The following is a 21,512-nucleotide window of genomic DNA, read 5'->3' as shown; positions in this document are numbered from 1 at the left end:
TAATTTAAAAAATTCTGAACCTTTTTAGAATTAGAGGTATATAGTGCAAAATAGGACTACTAATGAAACTACCAAAAGAACCATACCATGATGGTTACATGGAGTTAGACAGGGAAAGAAAAAAGAGAAATCAACACCAGTCCTGTACCTCTAGCTGGTTGGAGGTAAAGATCTAATAAAAACGGTCCAAACACATATGAAAACCAACTGTGACATTTACATTGCACACAGAAAACAAATTGCATTTTAGAATACTACAGGTTGTATCTTCTTCAGGGGGTGATAGAGAACATTCCACAACTGTACGGATCCATAAAAGTTCTAATTATACTGTAACATACCTCCAAGTAACTCCAAGCTGATGACCAGCCTTCTTCTTAGACTTCACATTATCTCCCTCTTCGGCGTCTTCCTGAAATAAGCCATCACCAACAGATATAAAACAGAATACGACAATAGAAAGCATTCTCCGAGTTATACTACTCAAAACTAGCAAGGCAGAGGAAATTTCGGAAAAGCAAAGGAAATAAAGATTCAGGAGAAGGTAAAAAGGAGACCCAGTGTTTATTAAGAAATATTAATTTCTAGAGTATATGCTCATTCCTCTCTGCCTACATATGCGTGAATTTTCAAGAGGGCTGGGGACAGGGGTTTTCCCTGCTGTCCCATACACAACATATTGTCACTTTAAGGAATAACAACAAAGGGGCCCATCCAAACATTTTTGGTCACTGGTTTCTGCATGTGGAAGGCAAGGTCAAAATACTTTTAAGGAAGGAACCAGGGTAAAACAATTGTTAAAATCCATCTCTTCCTCCACATCACCCTTTGTCCAGGCTACATACTGTGCTACATCACACCTCAGCACAAATCTATACCCTAACACAAGGCATAGGAACTCGCCTTAGAATGAGAATTACTACCAAAAGAAACTTTAAAAAATCATTACCAACTCTTCTGATTGTTCCTGTTGTTGGAAATTATAATTAGTGGAGGGCTCTTGGTTACCATAGTAACACAACAAATCCAAGAGACTGTTAGTTGTTTCCAGAGATACAGTGGTTCCTGTGGGTGGGGAAAAAAAGGAGGTGGGGGAGAGAAACTTTGAAACATCAAAGAACTAAAGCCTATTGGATTAAAAGTCTTCACTTTTCCTATGAGCTGTGGCCCTCCTGGCTACATATCCAGTGTCATCCATTCTCCAAGGGCGAGTGTACACCCCACATCAGCTTAAACATCTGGAGTGATGCAGAGAGCACACAATCCCTAACAGTGCTGTCTGACAGAAGAGATAAAATACAAGAGCCAAGTTTGACCCTGGGCTCATTTATTCTATGTACTCATATCCCCAGAGAAACTCTCTCATAGTTCTACCTATCATCTTTGAACTGAATGCTCTGGAAATGATTGCCATGTAGTCCCCCAAGGCCCAGTTCCATTTTCACAAATGCAATCAGAACTGTTTCACTTGGATCCAGGCCCTCGCTGAAATACATGCCTAGAGATAGTAGCCTTTAAAAAATTACTGTTCCAAACATTATGTTCCCATCTTGACACTTATCAAGAGGGAGAAAAGGGAACAGGAAGAAGTATGAAATATAACTTAGTGCTTTAAAAAGAAAAGTAACTACATTTTTCTTAAGAAAATATACTGATAATATAAACGCCCATCAGGAAACTTAAAAGCCTAGAAAAGACAAAAATGGCAGAGTGGAGGGGAAACAGGTGATGGAGTGTAACTGGATTGCCTCATTGCATCTCAAAGCTGTGTGACCCTGAAGATTACTTGAAGTCAGTCAGTTTCCTTTATAAATGACTACAAGTACATCAACTCATAAGGTGTTACAGAATTAAATGCCTACAAAGTGCTTGGCACTTATTAGGGCCTTGATATTAAAATTTTCTATATTTCCTCTCCTAGTATGTCGACTCATTCCATTACTCTGAATGAGTTGAGTGTTACGGGTCTGACCCTGTCTTTAGTAAGGTTCACTGAACAGCTGCATGCACCTACGCCACACAGTGTATAAAACAGAGGAAGACAAGTCTTAATATAATGATGTTTATCATATTCAATAAACAGAGGGAAAAGCCTCCCTAAATGACAACCTGCATCAGCAATTCATTTGTACACCTGATGCTTTAACAGGCTACACACCAAAATTCTTAAACAAAGTTTTCTGCAAATGTTTCTTGGCATATTCAAGACTATATTGAGTGATTCAGTCCAGTTTCTATCTCTTGTATGTTTGGCTGATTTTTATCCTAAACAACTGACCAGCACTCCAGATTCCAAAACTTAAGCAATGCTGCTGCCTTCCATGCTACTATAGGTATATTCTCATCTCATGGTACGGAGAAGGCAATGGCAGCCCACTCCAGTACTCTTGCCTGGGAAATCCCATGGACGGAGGAGCCTGGTAGGCTACAGTCCATGGGGTCAGAAAGAGTCAGACACGACTGAGCGACTTCATTTTCACTTTTCACTTTCATACACTGGAGAAGGAAATGGCAACCCACTTCAGTATTCTTGCCTGGAGAATCCCAGGGACGGGAGCCTGGCTTCCGTCTATGGGGTCGCACAGTCAGACACGACTGATGTGACTTAGCAGCAGCAGCATCTCATGGTAGCTTACAAGCCCTGCCACCTACACCCCTGGAGGTTCACCCACATCAAATTCAGATAGCCACAGGATTTGAGAGACAGAAGGATTAAAGGAATTGAGTTTTTCAAGGCTACAGTGCTAATTAGTGCCAGAACCTACCCAAGCTTCTGATCCTGCAGCTTAGTGCTCTTCCTTTTTAAGTACTTCTTTCTAGTCTGTTTTATGCCTCTCAAACACACTTACAGAATATAAGAAACATGAATACAGTACGAACAAACCTGATGTTAAAAACAGAAGCTAAGGAAGAACGGCTGTAAGATTTCTCTACCTGCCCAAGAGGACAACACACCAGCAAGGACAACTCTATCCTACCCACAATTTCAAAATGACACTAAAGCAGAACTTGAAATATGACTTCTTAAACTATAAAAAATATAAACAGCTACCAAGCAGAGGAAGTAGCATAGCACTTGTAACTCGTACTCACAACTATCTAGATCACGTGCACAACCGTGGCCTACTGCCACACCCACATTCCCAGGGGAGCTTCACAGGAACGTGGGGGCTTCAAATGAACTTAGTCACCTGCTTGCAAAAGCTGATCAAATATGTCCACAGAAGCTTTGACTTTTTTGAGCTTGATTCGTTCCTGCAGAGCAGCCTCACTTATTTCTTCAATCTGAGGTTCAAAGTACTCAGGCATTAAACACTAGAAAATAAGAAGGTTAAAGTTAGTGCAAACAGGTCAACGGGAAAGCACATCAGAATAAGACAAGATTTTGATTAACACAACATAATATTCATGTTTCATGTATTAGATACTACCTATCATTTTAACATGAATGTCTCTTTAGGGAATCTAACTTTATCTCTCCAGTCACCAAAATAAGATTACTTAGAGATCTCCTAAGTTGGGGCAGAGAATTTAAAAGCTCCTAATTACAAATAGTCAGTCTGTATTTGAAGAATCCTGTATTGAACTAAATTCCCCAATTTCAAGCTTAACTTACTATTTTTCCCTTGCTAAAACCATCCTTCCTACTTTCCTCTCAATCTTTGTTGAAGGTTCCACAGTACACCTAGTTTGTAAAGACGGAAACCTTCCACCTTTGATAACTTCTTTTACTGTAAACACTCAGTATTACCAAGGTATCTTGATTTTACCTCACTCACCAAATTACTCAAATACTTAGGGACCCAGGGGAGGCTTCAAGCAGAAGAGAACTAAACACAGATGAGTAACTATCAGTCAGAAACACAGAGGGGAGAAGGTAGGCCCAACAAATGGTCATTCCACTGCTGTCACTGTCTTAGTTCAGGATTTCAATATCTTTATGGACATGATCACACTGATGCCCCAATTTGTCCCCAAGATCTGCTGCTTGAGAAGTACAAGGGGTGTCTGGGTGGCTGGGTATGCACACTTAGAAAGTAGGGAGACGTTGAGAGGAAGCAGTTTTAGACACAATGAGTCTGAGTTACTATATCTGCTCCTTAACTCAGAGGCACAGCCCATGTTCAGCTGACCACTGTGTGACACACTAGCTGCAATGCCTAACACCCAGCAGGCCCCCCACACTCACTCCTCAGGACTACAGAACACATGGGGCTGCAAAAAAAGCATCTGGAGTCCAAAGTAGAGACATCGATGCCAACATACAAGAATGCCAAATGGAGTATAGGGTTACTGAAGCAGGAAGATTATAGTCAGGAAAAAAAAAAGAGTGATCTAGTATGGAATCCTGAGAAAAAGACACCAAGGTTTGAGGAGTGGATGGAAAACTATCTAAGGGAACCAGAAAAGGAAGTCAGAGGAGAAGATCTGAGAGCCTGGTGTTGCAGAAGCCAAATGAAGAAAATAAAATGAAATGCAAATACATGTAGTTTTAAAAATGATAATAAAGGTTAATACTGTGAGCAGTGATAGCCATAAACATTAAAAGACTTTTCACCCAAATACTGTAGGCATTCAAGTGGCTATTTAAACATTAGTTGTGGCAGCTTAGTTTATATTTACATAGTATTATCTAAAAATTGCAATTACCTCTCCTTACCTACCGGTATGTGAGGCTCAGCTATGTCTTTCTGAAAATATTTGGGATATGAATTAACAATAAATTTTGCTGCATTCTCTCCAGACTTCTTTGCCAACAAAAATGAATGCTGTATAAAGAAAAAGATTGAGATGTAAATTGGTATTACATATAATTTAGATCAAAGTTACACCCTCAGCAAGAATTATTCTGCATTCTCCCACCCTGCCCAAAGAACACTGTAATACACAGAATTCCAATTAGAAGTTAAACAACCTATTATTTATCCACGTCTGCTGAATGTGACATAATTTCAGGTTGGATCCTACATACAGCTTGAGGTGTGTAAAAACAATGCATTTAAACTGAGTGAATTGCGCTATAGTGGGAAAGATCTCTAAGTACTAAAAATGCAAACCAAATACCTTCTCCATAGCCAATCTCTAAAACTTTTTGATAAAAGTAGTAAAAGAATCAGAAAGTCTACCAATTTATCTATCAGCCTCTATGAACTTTTCAAAGGTGTCTACAAGTAAAATAAGTCCTATGTGTAGTCCTGTCACCCAAACCAACAAGGTAAAACATAATACTAGCCGAGTTACATAAAAATACTCACAGATTCCACAGAGGATGTCGGTATGAGGTAAGGATCATCCTGAAATGCATAAGGTGCTGCTGTGGTATCCTGTGGAGAAGACACACAAGTCTCTCTAGCTAGGTTTTTATTCAGAGGACCTTGTGGAAGTTTTAACTATGCATGTATCACAGAAGCAGAAACAAGTATGTTGGTAGACACTAATACCTACACTGTACCCTAGGCTCTGTGAGACTTGGTTATAGTTAGGCACAATTTAAAGCAAACAATGGCTCAAATCCCCATGACTGGTTTTAACTAGGGGCTGCTATCAGCAGGGATATCACTGTTTTAAATGCAAAGTCAAGAGCTTCTGAATTAACCAGCCTGGGCACCAGTTTTCCTGAACTAGGGTGTCCCTTTGACGCATGGCACTAACCACCCAAAAGATTCCTTCAAATGAAGGATACTATTTACAGGGCCCTCTCAGGAAGTGGGAACAGCAGCAGCGTCTCCCGTGTCCTGTTTTCCAAGGTTCCAGACTTCTTTTAAGTTGTTTCAGGTAGAACCCTGAACAAGATTAACTCTTTGGCACCAGCAGTCTCTCTTAGAACGGCCCCCAAATTACTTCCTCTATTCCCTCCTCTCCCTGAATTACTTCCTCTATTCCTCCCCTCTCCCTCACAGCCCCCTTCTCTGTGCCTTCTGGCAACTTTGTTTCACAGAAAAAACTCAACCTACATCCCGAATCTCTTCTGACAGTCCCCTTGCCACCCTGAAGTATTCACCTGGACTCTCTGGGGGAAGAGCTTCCCTGTGGTTCTTAACAGAGGGATGCTCTGACCTAGGGCCTGGAAGCAGTACTTTTTGGGGCTCTCAGTTCCTGAAACCACTTTCAAATTCTGTATTCCCTTTACAGTCCTCTGAGGCTCACTTCATCTGGTTCACAGGTGATCTCTGGGCTTCACAGGTGGCGCCAGTGGTAAAGGACCCCCTTGCCAATGCCGGAGAAGTAAGAGACACGGGTTTGATCCCTGGGTTGAGAAGATCCCCCGGAGGAGGGTATGGCAGTATTCTTGCCTGGGAAATTCCATGGACAGAGGAGCCTGGTGAGCCACAGTCCATAGGATCCGAGTTGGACACAACTGAAACCGTGCACGCATGCATCCACTCTCTACCAAGATGTGACGAGTATGAAGGACAACTCAGAGGAAGCAGTTCTAGGATGGCTTCCTTGGACCATTACTCTATGATTCCCAACCGTTGCCTCTGTCCTGTCCACCATCTTTATCAAATACCTGTTTGGGCCTCTAGTTTGGGGTCATATGCTGGACCTCTCTCACTAGACTTTATTCTTATTTGTTTCCCACATTTTGCTCCCTCAGTGATCTCCAAGCCCTTAATGGTTTCTGAGAAACTACTCCTCGACTCTGGCCCTATAGCTCAGATGCCTCACACCAAACCTACCCCTAACTGTACTTCTCTGACAGAGCCACCTCCCCTCTTATCTTCTCTATTTCAGTGAAGGGTACCAAGCACTCTGCAACCCAAATCAAAGATCCTCTCCCATTACTTCCATTCAACTAAGCTATCATCAGTTGCGGCTGACTGCAGTTTCTTAAATCCTCTACCTATTCCACTGTCCCCTTCCCCAGCCACCACTGGTTTAGTTCAGTGCCTGCCTTATTTGCTCATTCAATATTTACTAAGCACCTCATATGTGCCAGGGAGACAACAAAATCCTATCCTCCACAGAACTCACAATCTAGTGGGGAATAAAATCTCCAGAAAACAAAGCAAATAAAACATATAGTAAATTTAAAGGAGATAACTGCTATGGAAAACGAAGGGAGAGAGGACAAACTGTCAGAGAAAATAAACATACAATTTAAAATGGTGTGGTCCAGGAGGACCTCAAGGCAAAGACTTAAAAGAGATAAAGGCAGAAATTATGTGGATATCTCAGGGAAAAATAAACTAGGCAGAACAAATAGGAAGCATTAAAGTCTCGAGGCAGACCTGTGCCTGATAAGAAACTGAGAATCAGCTAGGAGGCTGCCTGGTTAGGGCAGAGGGCACAAGAAAGATGGCAGGAAATGTGGTCAGAGCTGGGGTGGAGGCAGGGGTGATCACGTAGGGCCTCAGGCACCCTTGGATGGACTTCAGTTTTTGTTTCATTTATAACAAATGAGAAGCCATTTGAATTCTGAGTAGAAGAGTGATGTGAGTCAACATTTTAGCAGGGTTGCTATGGCTGCCTAAGGGGTTGAGGAAGTCAAGAGAACAGAGACTGCTGTAATGAATTGAACATAGTAAGAGATGATGATGGCTTGGATGACCTGGTAAGCACTGTTAAGGGTAGAATGTGTGGTTCCTGAATGAATGAATAATTGTCCCCTGGATTTTAAGAGCCCAAGCCCAAATCAGACAAGCGTGCACATAATTCTACAACTTCTTTGACGTAAATGCGCCTTGGGTCAATCTCATTAAAAAACTGACAACAATCTCTGAGGTTTATTTCCCGAGTTCACATTTCAAGCGCCTATTTATGGATATGTGAGCTGAAAATCTCAGTATCTTGCTAGTATGGAGATGCAATATTTTAAAATCAACCTCAGAAACTTCCAGGATGTATTTGGCCCGTAAGTTTAATACCTACAATAGAAGAACAGTTCTGGAAATCTGTGATAACCGCCTCAAGGAGGGTGAGAATCAACATAGATACCGTGGTTAAAAAAAAGAGAATTTGAAAGTTCTATTTCTGAGGCATTTACTATGGTTTCAGTTTATCTATCAAGACTACAAACCCTATTCTTGAATTGTGAAGGGAGGAATTTATTCACAAATAAATCAGATAGCTGGAGCAATAATAAAATAGCCAGCATTTACTGAGCATGTTCTTTGTGCCAGGTGATGTCCTAAGCCCTTTCACGTGTACTAACTTATTTCTCACCTGAAATCTCAATGTTTGGTTCTGTAAGTAAACACCCATTTTACAGATAAGGAAACGGATTATAAACCAGATGTATTTTTCTAAAGTAAGTTTGATGTAACATTCATAATATAAGCCATTAAAAATAAAGAAAACACGTAGGAAATTTTACATGTCAAAACTAATTCCCTGATGTATCAAGAGAAAAGGTTAACTTTGTGATAAAGATGAAACAGAACATTTGGCCCCAAGACCCAGATTCTTAATCATTGAATTTCTTTCAGTATGGTGGGTACACTGTTCTCAAAGTGGTTCTACAGGTCACTTGCATTAGAGTATCACACCCAACCATTCCCTAGGAACGTGTATTTCAACAAGCTCTTCAGGTTAAAAATCACTGGCATAGTATAAAAACACTGAATCTGGAGGAAAAAAACCATGGCACCAAGTTAAGGTTTTGATATCCTAAGTAGCCCTGGGCTAATCACTTTAAAAGCTTTAGATTTCTCATTTGTCACATGAAGAGTCTGGACTAGATAGTGCTATGAAACTCTCTAGATCCACAACTGTTTAATTGTCAATAAAGCAGAGGTGTGAACGTTAAGTTTATTATTAGCTGAATTAGATACAAAAACCTGAAATTCCTACTTACCCTGTGCACTGTGGATGCAAGTGCTTGAAGAACAGCCACTTTATCCCTAAGAATGAGAATCACAAGTTAACCCTCATCAGGGCTTCTCACAATCACAATGTGAACAAGTGACTCTACTCTCAGAATGGACTGGCCATTAACAAAGATCACGTCTCAAGTAAAGCCAGTTCTGATCTCTCAAGATCACCAGAATAATAAGTTAGAAAATGAGAAAAAAAACTGTTCAATTTTTTGACCAAAGGTGGTTAGTACATGTTGCTACTATGCTTTGCTACCCTCTCTGGCCTGGTCTCTATAACCATCACCCCGGGCTAGCAATTTCCACCCTCATCTCATAAAACTTTCTTAACCCTGAATCTTACGTTCTATCCATTTTACTCTGCATTCTTACTGCAGCTTTCTGTAATACTCTTGCCTTTATTATCTAAATTGGTGACCCCCAATTCAGCTTTTTATGGGAACAGACCATACGAAAAAAAAAGAAAACATCTACAAAACTTTACATGTCAAGACTAATTCCCTGATGTATACAATATCTACTAGATTTTCTAAAATAGCAGTTAATGTAATTTTAGCAAGAGAAAGACATTCTTTTCTCAGTATTCCCTAACTAAATCTTTCATTAGCATATTTAAGTCTTATCAGGTGAGTAATCTTCATAACATACTCAACAAATGCAAGTAAAAACACTAAGAACATTCAAATCAGTCACCAGTTTCTTAGAGGGTTATTTTAAAAATAATCTCAATGAATACATTATACTAAAAAAAAAAATTTGGCAGAAAACAACAAAATTCTGTAAGTCAATTATCCTTCAATTAAAAAAAAAAAAAAAAACTATTCTCTGATGTTATTTTGTTACCCCCTGCCCCTACTCTACTGTAGGTTTAGTGTTTATATTTTCAGAACTTTAAAGGGTACTTTTACACACACACCACCATAAAAAACAAAATGAAAACAAAAAAACATGTCATCATTCTGGGTGTGTGTTCCATAAGTTTGCACAATCCATGTTACTATGTGTAGATCTAATTAATTTCTTTAAATGTTATATTGTATGATAACATTTTTTAATCATCTTACTGTGGGCATTGGGGCCATTTCACTTTATTATTCCCAAGTTGTAAAGAGCCCTCTCATCCATGTCTCTTTGGATATATTTGCAAGTGTTTCTCCAGAATGGCTAACCAATTAGGTATTGCACATTTTAAAATTGTGGTTCTGCCAAATTTCTCTCCAATGTGTTGTTCCAGTTGATTGCCCTATCAACAAATGCATTTGAATATCCATTTTCTTCTTCTTGCCAGTGTGGTAAATTTTAACATCCATTTCTTTAATGAGTCCAGTCACCTATGCACTGATAATTGGGCTCCATGCTCTCCCTAAAGTAACTACACAATACAGATAACATGCTCAGAATACTCATCCTGTCACAGTTGTATATGAAAACTCACAATAACCCTCTACAATTTGTTGAAGTCTTCTACAGCACTTGTGATCTGGGAAATCACAGCCTTAAAAGATGCTTCATCTCTCAAATAAGGCAAGAGGTCTTTATAGTTTCTTTTCGATCTAAAAGCACAAATTTCTGAGCCTGGAAAACAGAGGCTCTCTATAGGTTCTCTAATAGAGAGCCTCTATCAATCACTTTGTCTCTAAGGGGACAGAGAGTAAATATTTTAGGCTTTATGGGCCATGAGCACTCTGTTACAACTACTCAGCTCTGTCTTTGGAGCATAAAAGTAGCCACAGATAGTAAGTTATTAAGTGACTGAGGCTGTGTTCTAAAAAGGAAAAAAAAATTTAACTGACACCGAAATTTGTGTTATGAAATAGTCTACTTTTAAACCTTTTTCAACTATAAAAAATGTAGAAACCATTCTTACTTAATGGGCTATAAATAAACAGGCCTCAATTTGTTAACCAAAGCTCTATATCAACTACCCTGTTTCTCCTATTCTAAGACAGCATTTTTTAGAGGCTGGCCTGCATGGTCTCCCACCACCACAGTTAGGTCATGATCACACCCCACCCTGCCTTACTGTTTTCCAGATTTGTGGGGCTTATGCAGAATTACCTGCAGGAACATGCATTTTAAACAAAATTCCCAGGCGATTCTGATGCCAATAAAATCATCTGACCCATTTTAAGGTACAGTTAAACTGTGTTTTCAATAAAGAAAAGTGAAAGGCACTCAGCTGTGTTTGACTCTTTATCACCTCATGGACTATATATAGTCCATGGAATTCTCCAGGCCAGAATACTGGAGTGGGTAGCCTTTCCCATCTCCAGGGGATCTTCTCAATCCAGAGATCAAACCCAGGTCTCCTGCACTGCAGGTGGATTTTTTTTACCAGTTGAGTCACCAGGGAAGCAATAAAGTATAAAATATGCACTCTAACTAGACTGTAGGCCATCTGAACACACCCTCAATACACTTCCTCTCTAGTATTCCCCGTGGGACCTTTGTCAGAAGGGAAAGAGGCACAGTGAGTTGGTAAAGTGCACTGGACTGGAATGCCATTTGAGAAATGTGTCATTCATGCTTATGTATATTCCTGCTCTGATCTTGGTTCTGGATTCTCAAGCCCTCATTTTAGTCACTGAGTTGTATCTGACTCTGCTACCCCGTGGACTGTAGCCCACCAGGCTCCTCTGCCTATGGGATTTCCCAGGCAAGAATACTGGAGTGGGTTGCCATTTTCTTCTCGAGGGGATCTTCCCAACCTAGGGATCGAACCCACATCTCCTGCATTGGCAGGCAGATTCTTTACCGCTGGGCCACTAGGGAAGGTAAAAATGAACTTGAATATATCCATACAATAAAATACTATGTAATCATTCAAAATTAAAATCAGAGTACAGAATAGTACGTCTAACAAATTACTACTAAACTAAATGTCCACATACAACTGATATATAAAAGGTTATACTGCAGAACTTTAAAATAATAGCTGCCATCTACTGAGATCTGATTATGTGGTAGTAACTGTTGAAATGCTCATGTAATCCTCTGAGGCAGGTAGTATCTTACCCACATTCTGCTATGGCACAGACAGATTAAGTAACTTGCCTTTGAATACGGTGACTGGTGGTAATTTTATTTCCTTTTCACATGTTCAATTTATCCCACTCCCCTTTTGGCAATGATCATTAATTTAAGAGAGGTTTGTTTTTTTTTTTTAATGAGTCTGAATCTTCAAGTCATACTCAAAAAAAGACCTAGTTTTTTGAAGGATCTTTCAATGCATTCAGTAATATCATTACTACATGAACTTTTGTAAGTTTTAATTCTTACATAGTCAACAAATGTTGACTATGTATAAGGCAATTTGTTCAAGGATCTATCCAGTGGGTTAAAAAAGCTAAATTTTGCAGTCTGCTCCATTCTTTTTTTCGGTCCCCTAACAACGTGAAACCTCCTTAAGAAAGACAGAAATTATTCTAATGATGATACTCATGACTGACCATCACTAAGTAAGTATTAACCCAAATTTAGTTCAGATAGGTCTTTTAACTCTAAAGTAAATCTCACTCTCCATTCACTCACTACTCTCTACCTCCAATTGCTATTCCTGTCACTGGCTTCTTACCTAACAACGTTTCTCATAAGCACTTAACCACTTTCTAAATGAATGCTGAATACTCACCAAGTTTTCTTTTTTGGAATGACTACTTCTTTAGTTCCTTAATGCGAAAAATAAAACAAACCAAATCAGTTTCCAATACTACTACTATAAAGAAGTATAATGCATTAACATAAAAATGGAGTTATTTCAATACATTTTTATATACCTGCTACATCAGCTCCTTCAACCTTTGGGTCAGCTGCACTTCCAGAATAAAATCTGCAATAAATAAATAAATAAAAGCTCTAAAGCTAATACTCATTAATGAACTTTCCAGCTCACCTCCAACTATGTGCAACTGAGCCAAAATTTTCCAATTATCATGGATCAAACTGACGGGATAATTCATGTCAAGGTATGCTGAGAAGACATGGCCTCAATGGCAGGTTCAAAACCATTACAAAATAAGTACAAGATACAGATATAATATGGCCAAAAAATTTTAAAATCAGGCAGTCTCATTAAATAAAATCATAGAAAAGAAAGGAAAAATTTAGTAGTACTTGAATATTTTAACAGCTGACCTGAAATATAAAGGACTTTCAGACCTAAAACACTGCGGCTAAAAGAAATGATTTAATGGGCTCCTGTTTACACATGGATGATGATCTAATGATAATAAAAGACAAAGCCAATTATGAAACTAAGATCACTATGGTCTTTCATCCCACTTCCTTCAACACTCAGAAATGTACCAAATACCTGTGTCCTAATATAAACTTGGAACTGTTGATATTATTTTTTTAACCCAAAATATAGAACCACTGACCCCTGAATGAGTTTTAAAATGTTATCACGTTAAAAAAAAAAAGTCAACATATCATACAGATCACATACATTATCGTGTAAGTATTTTCCTCCTAAACAGCACTGATACCCTTCAGAAAATTGTCAAGATGTGATTAAGATAGAAAATTACTTCCTTTACTGGTTTTGGTCTCCAGTGTCCTCTTAAATCAACCCCTCTTTGCACTACTTGGTGGAGCGTTTTCTCTTTTGTGAGCCGAATTGAGGGAAGGCCTTAATATAAAATGTATACTGTAAATTACACAACTCACTTATTCCTCACTGTTTTTCGATAGCTACTACTAGCGCCAGTCTACACATAAGGGAATTTGTCTATCACCTCTCAAAGGAAATGCAATCTTTTCTAAAACTAGGTTATTTCCAGCTTTCACAAGCAATTGCTGCCTTTCATACTTCCACAACGCAATTGTTTGTATTGAAAAAAACTACACAAATGATACACGTGCCAAGTTTTAACAATCACAGCGATTTCACTCAGATTGTGTTCACATCTTTTGGGCTTTCCTGTTTTTATGAACACTTGGAAAATTTCTTCCGTCAAACATCCCCACAACATCCAGTGGAACTGGTAAGTTACCTTTAATTTGGGAAAATCTGATTTCCCCCTGTTCCTCCCGGGTGGGAGAAAAGGAGTAAGGACGGATAAAGTTTTCCTTTAAAAAAAAATACTCGGAATGGGGTGATTAATAGCCACACTTATTAGAATGCAGGATCCCCAACAGAAGAATCTTAATCTTCCCGAGTTCTAACCCCGGCGTAGACCAGCCAAGTGAGAAATCTCCACCCCAAAAAGCGCGTTTGGAGCCCTTGCTCAAAAATGTGCCGCACCGCGTGCTGGCTTGGCGGGTCGCGCGGCCACGAGCGCGCGCATTCCACTCCACCGCATCTTGTTCCCCAGCACTAAGGGGGAAAGAGGATACAAACAGCCAAGGTGATCCTGGTTCTTTCTCATGGGTTCTCCAAGTTTCTCTTACCTGCTACTAGGGGTCCGTCCACACGAACCTGCCCGCCGAGCCGTCAGCGGTACGTAAAGCCCATAGCTGACCCTCAGCCACCTTGCGGACGCCAAGGACGCCATATTTGGCGTCTTCGCATAGCATGCTGGGAAAGCACGCCCTTCACCTTAAGGCGGGAGGTGGGAGGTGGGCGGGGAATAGCTCGGCTATTGGCTGAGACAGAACAAGAAGAAATCAATCATAAAATAGGTTACAAGCTCATGGTTTAAAAGACTTTGCTTCGGAAGTTAAAGGCTCAGAAGGTCTCATTTCCCTCGAAAGTCTTTCCTAAAAGATTATTTTAATTTTTTATATATGTTCGGTTGTTTTCAAAATAAAGGGGCGCGCGAGAGTCGTGAAATTATTTTCTTCCCCACCCTCGCCCTGTAATTCTCTTTAAGGCAAGCCTTTCTCGCGCGCAAGCGCAGTTTAAAATCACATGGTGGCGGGCCGGAGGTGGTGTGAAAAGTACAACTGTGGTGACTGGGCCGTTTCTCTGGGTGTAGGAGCTCGAAACTAACCTGGAGGATGTTGGGCTCAAAGAACATGCCCTGGCGGCGGCTGCAGGGCATTTCCTTCGGGATGTATTCGGCCGAAGAACTCAAGTAAGGAGCTGGTGGGAAGCATGCAAGAGCCTCCTGGGGTCGGGGCCGTAAACTACTGTTCCCAGCAGGTCTTGCGCCCAGTTTCTCCTCAGAGTCCATTGCTGTATAGCGCATGGCCTGCTGGGACCTATTGTTCTGGGAACGTCTTGGGCTGGTGAGCACTGTTTAGAGCCCAGAGTGGCTGGTTTGCACTTGGGTAGGTGGGGGTTCCCAGATGGAAGCGTTATCGTCCGCCAGTCTCTTCGTTAAATCAGCCTGGTTTGTGGCGTTACTGTAATGTCTCTGACGTAGTTTATTAAGCTCACGATGAGTCTCCTCTTGTCTGTAAGATGATTATTCTTCAAGACTCAATTCATGGGACAACTTCTTGGTTGGACCGTCTATATTCTCTGTCTAGTTATTAATACTAAATCAAAAAGACCCTCTTAAGTCCTCATTTTCATCACCGTAGCATTTGACAGAAGTTTATTGTTTTCAGGTTCTTCTATTTCTGTGGCATGTATTGTTTCCTTCCTGACTCAGTTTATCAACCCACTAACATTTATTGATCATCTAGTTTTTGCCAGGCACTAGACTAGGTGTTCATGAAAAGTGAAAATGTTGGTCTCTTAGTCCTGTTCAACTCATTGCCACCATGTGAACGGTAGCCCGCCAGGCTTCTCTGTCCATGGAATTCTCCATGCAAGAATACTGGAGTGGGTTGCCATTCCCTTCTCCTGAGGATCTTCCCGACCCAGGGATCGAACCCAGGTCTCTTACATTGCAGATAGATTCTTTACCGTCTGAGCCGCATTCCTGACACATTGGTGAACAAGGATCTTGCATTCAGTGGCTTATATTCAAATTCATCTCAGGCTCTTTATCTGATTCCTCTTTTCCTTGTCATGCTGTTCCTTGCTATTCTATTCTAGTCAAATAGCTTTTCTTTTCCAAAATGTCCTCCCTAGACAATTTTACCACTTTCATGATCTGTACTCTCAAATTTAAATCTCCAACCCAAATTTCTTTCCCTGATTTTTCAGACTTTTTTCAGCTGCAGTTGGACATCTCTATGTGAATTTCACACTGAGATCTTAAACTCATATACCGAAAATGCAACAGCTATCCCTACGGGGAGGGAGAACGTGCCCCTCCAAAATGGTATACCTTAATCTAGTGCAAAATGTTCACTATTTTGTGACAGGGCTGTAATTCGAGACCCATTTCTCCTGACATCTCATTTGCGTATTGGGTTCTTATTGTGTGTCATCTATATATTTTTTTGTTCTCTACCCTCCTTTTCATCAGACCGTATCTCTTGTTTGAACTGTCTTTTTCTTCTGTCCCCTGCCCTTACACCATTCCAGTCCATCCTCTACCTTGCTGTTAAAATTATTCTTCCAAAGTGCAAATGTGATGATGACCCTATTCCCCTTAAAATTCTCCAAAGGCTTTCCATTTCCCTCAGGTAAATGATACTTTCTTAGCTTAGCCTACAGGTTTACCCATGATCAGGCCAGTGCTGATTTTAGGTGTAACATCATCCCTTCTTTCTCCCTACTAAACCACTTGCACATTCCATAAACTGCCATCAGGTTTCATCATCTGTGCCTTTCTTCAAGCTGTTTCCTCCACATGCATTATCCTCTCTGCCAGAGGGGTCACCCCTGCTGTCACCCCACTGCTCCCCCGGAGGCACCTGGAGAGCATCTCTTACACTGAAGGGGCAGCTCAACCTCTCTCATTTCTGAGGTCTTTCCGCAACTAGTACAGTTGTGTCATGGTTTCTCGGTTACTTTTTGTGCTTACTTGTATTTTTGTCTCTCTCCACTGGCCTTTCTTTTATCCTCAACTCTCATTGACTGACTGAATGAATCAACTTCTGAGCTACAACGATATGCTGCTCCTGAAATTTCAATTGTATCATCACTAGCCATAAATTGATACTATTTCATTCAAAAGCAGTAGAATTGATTTTTTTAGAAGTGAATTGTGGAGTTTTCAGAGAACTGCATGAGTAAATTTATACCCATTACTAACATTTGATGTATTTGAGTCTAGGGTTGAGAAATTTCAGTAATTATGCTACCTTTTGTTGTGCTAGGTTCTAGTAGCTTCCTAGCTTACTTGGAGTAAAAGCCAAGTCCTTAAAATGGCCCGGAAAGGTCATTCTGGCCCCTGGTATTTCTCTGAACTTACCTCTGTACTCACCCTGGCCTCCTAGCTGTTCCCAGAGTGCCATAGGCACACATCTATCTCAGGACCTTTGCACTCCCTGCTTCTTTCTCCTGTGAAGGTGACCACATGGCCGGCTCCGTCATCTTCAGGCCTTTGTTCAAGTATAAGCTTCTCAGTACAGACTCCCCCCAACCATTGGCCCACTCTATTATCCTCCCCCTTTTCTGCTTACTTTTCTTCATAGCATTTTCTTCCATCTAATAAACTATGTGCTTACTAATTTTGGTTTTTGTCTGCCTGCTTTCAATAGGATGTAAAGCCCATGAGCGCAGGGACTCTTGTCTGTTTTACCAGCACCTAAAAGTGTGTCTGGCACATTAAAAGCACTATTTGTTAAGTGCGTGCATGGGTGGGCAGATGAGCTATCTGTTCAGCTCTTGGTCCTCTCCATTTTTACTACAACCATTTGTGAGGGTGACGCTAGTTATAGTAGAGGAAATTCCTTTCCAGAGAATAAGGTGACTCCAGGAGGCAGCAAAGGTCATCCTGAAACCCAAGTTTGTTAGTCTTCAACTTTGTTCTCTCCAGTGGAATTTTTGCTGGTTGCCCTTCCTCTACATCCCATTCCTGCAATAATTGGAGGAATTTTCTCCTTTTCCCCAGCTAGGGAGAGGAGCTTTGTTCCTTACCATAGAAAGACTGAGGATGAAGACAAAAACATGCATTCAGTTTTGGATGTGAGCTCTTTGTATAGTCTTTACAAGCACAGGACACAGTTCTTCTGCCAGTTGGCACAGGTCTGTGCTGAACCCACCTGCCTACTCTTTTTCCATCATTATAGGCTCCAGCCAAGGGAAGTGAAGTGCCAACTTAGGGAACATGATAGAAAGAGGATCTAGTGGCAAAGGCTTTGCAGCCAGACCTAATTAGTGTTTGCCTTATTCTAATTAGTTTGTGTTTGCCTGACACAGTAAATGTTTTTCTCATTTATAATTCCAGTTAAGTTTTAGAGCTCCAAGTAAAATGAGAGACAGAAATGTAGATGAATATTTCTCCAAGTCCAGTGAAGAAGGATTTAGCCTAAAGGTAGTGGGAGAAAGTAGTAATAGTAGTGAGTTTAAATCATTAAAAAATTTTAAACTACGCAAAAAATATCATCAAGAAAGTGAAAAGACAGGACTCAGACAAAGTATGTGCAAATCATATGCCTGATAAAACACATGTGCTCAGAATATATAAAGCAGTCTTGCAACTCAGTAATAAAAAAGCAAATAACCCAGTTAAAAAATAGGTAAAGGATTTGAATAAACAGTTCTCCAAAGAGGGTATACCAGTGGCCAATAGGTACATGAAGAGATGCTCACCATAATTAGTCATCAAAACCACAGTAAGATACTACCTCGTACCTGCTAAGATGACTGGAAACAGAAAGATCACAAAATATGCTGGCAAGAATTTGGAGATATTAGAGCCTTGGTGTGGAGAAGGAAATGGCAACCCATACCAGTACTCTTGCCTGGAAAATTCCATGGATGGAGGAGCCTGGTAGGCTACAGTCCATGGGGTCGCAAAGAGTCAGACATGACTGAGCGACTTCACTTTCTTTCATTCTTTAGTTCCTTTTGAAGAAGGCAACCCACTCCAGTGTTCTTGCCTGGAGAATCCCGTGGACGGAGGGGCCTGGTGGGCTGCAGCCTATGGGGTTGCGAAGAGTCGGACATGACTAAACATACACATACACACACACACAAACAGAGCCTTGGTATATTGCTGCTGGGAATGTAAAATGGTGCAGCCACTTTGGAAAACAGTCTGGCAGTGTCTCAAAAAAGTTACACATAGAGTTACAGTGTAACTCAGCACTTCCATTCCTTGGTATATATCCATGAGAAATAGACAAAATATATTCACACAGCAACTTGTATGCAGAAGTTTCTGTCAGCATTATTTATAATAGCCAAAGTGTAAAAGTAAGCCAATAAAAGTGCTATAGCCATACAATGAAATATTGTGTGTATGTGCTCAGTCTCTCGGTCCGGCTGCATGGACTGTAGCCCGCCAGGCTCCTCTGCCCGTGGGGTTCTCCAGGCAAGAATACTGGAGTGGGTTGCCATTTCCTACTCCAAGAAACTTTCCCAATCCAGGAATCGAACCCTAATATCTTACATCTCCTGCATTGGCAGGCAAATTCTTTACCACTAACACCACCTGGGAAGCCCAAAATAGAATATTATTTGGCTATTTAAAAGAAAAAAAAGTATAGATACAGGCTATGACGTGGATGAGCCTTAAAAATATGCAGGGACTTCCCTGGTGGTCCAGTGATCAAGGCTTTGTGCTACCAGTGCAGGGGGCCTGGGTTCAGTCAGGGAATTAGGTCCTGTGTGGTACAACTAAGAGTGGCACAGCCAAAATAAATATGCTACTGCTAAGTCACCTCAGTCGTGTCCGACTCTGTGCGACCCCATAGACGGCAGCCCAGCAGGCTCCACCGTCCCTGGGATTCTCCAGGCAAGAACACTGGAGTGGGTTGCCATTTCCTTCTCCAATGCATGAAAGTGAAAAGTGAAAGTGAAGTCACTCAGTCGTGTCCGACTCTTAGCTACCCCATGGACTGCAGCCTACTAGGCTCTTCCATCCATGGGATTTTCCAGGTAAGAGTACTGGAGTAGGGTGCCATTTCCTTCTCCGAAAATGAAAATAAATAAATATAAATATTTTTTAAAGTGCATGCAAAATATAATAAGCCAGCTATAAGAGACCACATATCACACGATTTCATTTATGTGAAATGTCTAGATGGGCAAGTCTCTGGAGACAAAAAGTAAATAAGTCACTGCCTAGGACTGGTGGAGGGAGGTAGAGATGGATGGAGAGTGACTGCTAATGTGTATAGGATTTCTTTTAGAGTACGAAATGACTACCTACTCCACTATTCTTGCCTGGGAAATCCCATGGACAGGGGAGCCGGGCAGGCTATAGTCCATGGGATTGCAAAGGGCCGGAAACCACTGAGTGCTAACACTTCCCCTTTTTTGAACTGTGTGGGCTTTGGCATTAGGTCTGGTCCACATCTCTCTCCTACCTTCAACACCACCTCCGCCATTCTGGGCTTTGTCACCTGGGTTAAATCACCTGACCACTCTAAGCCTGTTTATTCCTCTGAAAAACGCATATTATGATGCCTGTCTCAGAGGGTTAAAGTCACACACATGCGTGCATGCTCAGTCATGTCAGACTTTTTTGCGACCCCATGGACTGTAACCCCCAGGCACCTCTGCCCATGGAATTTTCCAGGCAAGAATACTGGAAAATACTGGGTAGCTTGTGGCTTATAGAGCATTTGTCATGTAGTGAGTACTTAACTCCTTCGTATGAAGCCTTCCAGTGTGCTCAGTTAGTGTAAGATTTGTACTAAATCTGGCTTTCAGAGACGTTACCACTCACTCTTCTTCATTCAGCCCCTGTTGTGTTCAGGCTCTGTGCTAAGTGCGGAGCTGCATTAGGAGCAAGGCAGGCACCAAGTCTGCCCTCTGGAGCTGTCAGCGCAGCTAAGGATCCAGATGTTAAATCATGAATTTGTAAGTGCTGAAGAGGAAACATCTGAGACGTTGGGTAACCTTAGTCTTCCCTGGTGGTTTTTATCTCCTTAGGAAATTAAGCGTGAAGTCCATTACGAACCCTCGGTACCTGGATAGCCTGGGGAACCCCTCGGTGAATGGCCTGTATGATTTAGCTCTGGGCCCTGCCGACTCCAAAGAGGTGTGCTCCACCTGCGTACAGGACTTCACCAACTGCTCTGGGCACCTGGGCCACATCGAGCTCCCGCTCACCGTGTACAACCCTCTCCTCTTCGATGTAAGTCCTGACCAGGGCGCCCCAGCCACGTGGGTCTCAGGGCTGCGGGTGGGATTTGTGAGTGCTGGCCCTCTCCCCAGGGCAGGTGTCTCAGGAGGAGGTTAGCTCCAGACACTCTGAGTGAAAGTGCTCTTTACTTTGAGATTTAAAACCTGGAGGAGCCAAAGCCAGTATATTCGACTTAGCCTCTAGCCCTGCCTAGACGAACTTCAGTCTGATTCTCGTTGAGAATTGCCAAAGCTGGGTTCTCTTTATGCAAAGCTAGGGGGAGGGAACGGAGGAAGAGGGGTGAGGGGAGCAGTGTTCAGATCCATCCCCTTTTGTTTCAGACACTTTATGCCTTTCAGAAATGTGGGTGGGGCTTCCCTGGCAATAGAACAAGAGTCCCTAACCCCCTAGATCTAGTACCTGATGATCTGAAGTGGAGCTGATGTAATAATAACAGAAATTAACTGCACAATAAATGTAATGTGCTTGAATCATCCAGAAACCATCCCCGCCCACCCCATCGTCTGTGGAAGAATTGTCTTCCATGAAACCACTCCTAGTGCCAAAACTGTTGGGGACCACTGCCCTAGAGAACTTTGGAATTCTCTAGGCCTCCCTGAGGCCTTCAGATGGATTTGTAGGCTCTTGCTTAGTGGCAGGAGGAACAGAGTGCCAG

General features: G+C 41.4%; 2 protein-coding genes across 10 annotated transcripts in view; one reads left to right on the top strand and one right to left on the bottom strand.

The window, feature by feature from the left end:
- Window positions 1–14,324, bottom strand: part of PTCD3 (pentatricopeptide repeat domain 3) — a 28,136-nt gene extending 13,812 nt beyond the window's left edge. For all 3 annotated transcript variants that reach the window (XR_014082750.1, XM_081592864.1, XM_081592865.1), the window contains exons 1-9: window positions 14,208–14,324; window positions 12,593–12,645; window positions 12,448–12,484; window positions 8,798–8,843; window positions 5,256–5,324; window positions 4,665–4,769; window positions 3,192–3,315; window positions 950–1,065; window positions 342–412 (exon numbers count right to left, since the gene is read on the bottom strand). Coding sequence is in view for 2 of the 3 variants with exons in the window: in XM_081592864.1 (XP_081448990.1) it covers window positions 342–412; window positions 950–1,065; window positions 3,192–3,315; window positions 4,665–4,769; window positions 5,256–5,324; window positions 8,798–8,843; window positions 12,448–12,484; window positions 12,593–12,645; window positions 14,208–14,311 (725 nt within the window). In the remaining variant the exon portion in view is untranslated. The remainder of the gene's footprint in view (window positions 1–341; window positions 413–949; window positions 1,066–3,191; window positions 3,316–4,664; window positions 4,770–5,255; window positions 5,325–8,797; window positions 8,844–12,447; window positions 12,485–12,592; window positions 12,646–14,207) is intronic.
- POLR1A (RNA polymerase I subunit A) overlaps window positions 13,909–21,512 on the top strand; it is an 80,404-nt gene continuing 72,800 nt past the window's right edge. For 2 of the 7 annotated variants that reach the window (XR_014082743.1, XM_081592821.1), the window contains exons 1-3: window positions 13,909–14,256; window positions 14,735–14,833; window positions 20,644–20,848. Coding sequence is in view for 3 of the 7 variants with exons in the window: in XM_081592821.1 (XP_081448947.1) it covers window positions 14,757–14,833; window positions 20,644–20,848 (282 nt within the window). In the remaining 4 variants the exon portion in view is untranslated. Of the gene's footprint in view, window positions 14,257–14,349; window positions 14,492–14,734; window positions 14,834–14,941; window positions 14,988–20,643; window positions 20,849–21,512 lie in introns of those variants that run through there. The other 5 variants (XR_014082744.1, XM_081592820.1, XM_081592822.1 and 2 more) reach the window with 4 other exon arrangements.

The sequence above is a fragment of the Giraffa tippelskirchi genome, chromosome 4 (genome assembly GCF_054371585.1).
Source record: "Giraffa tippelskirchi isolate mGirTip1 chromosome 4, T2T-mGirTip1v1.2.pri, whole genome shotgun sequence".
NCBI classification, from domain to species: Eukaryota; Metazoa; Chordata; class Mammalia; order Artiodactyla; family Giraffidae; genus Giraffa; species Giraffa tippelskirchi.
This window is presented reverse-complemented; position numbering and strand designations above follow the sequence as displayed.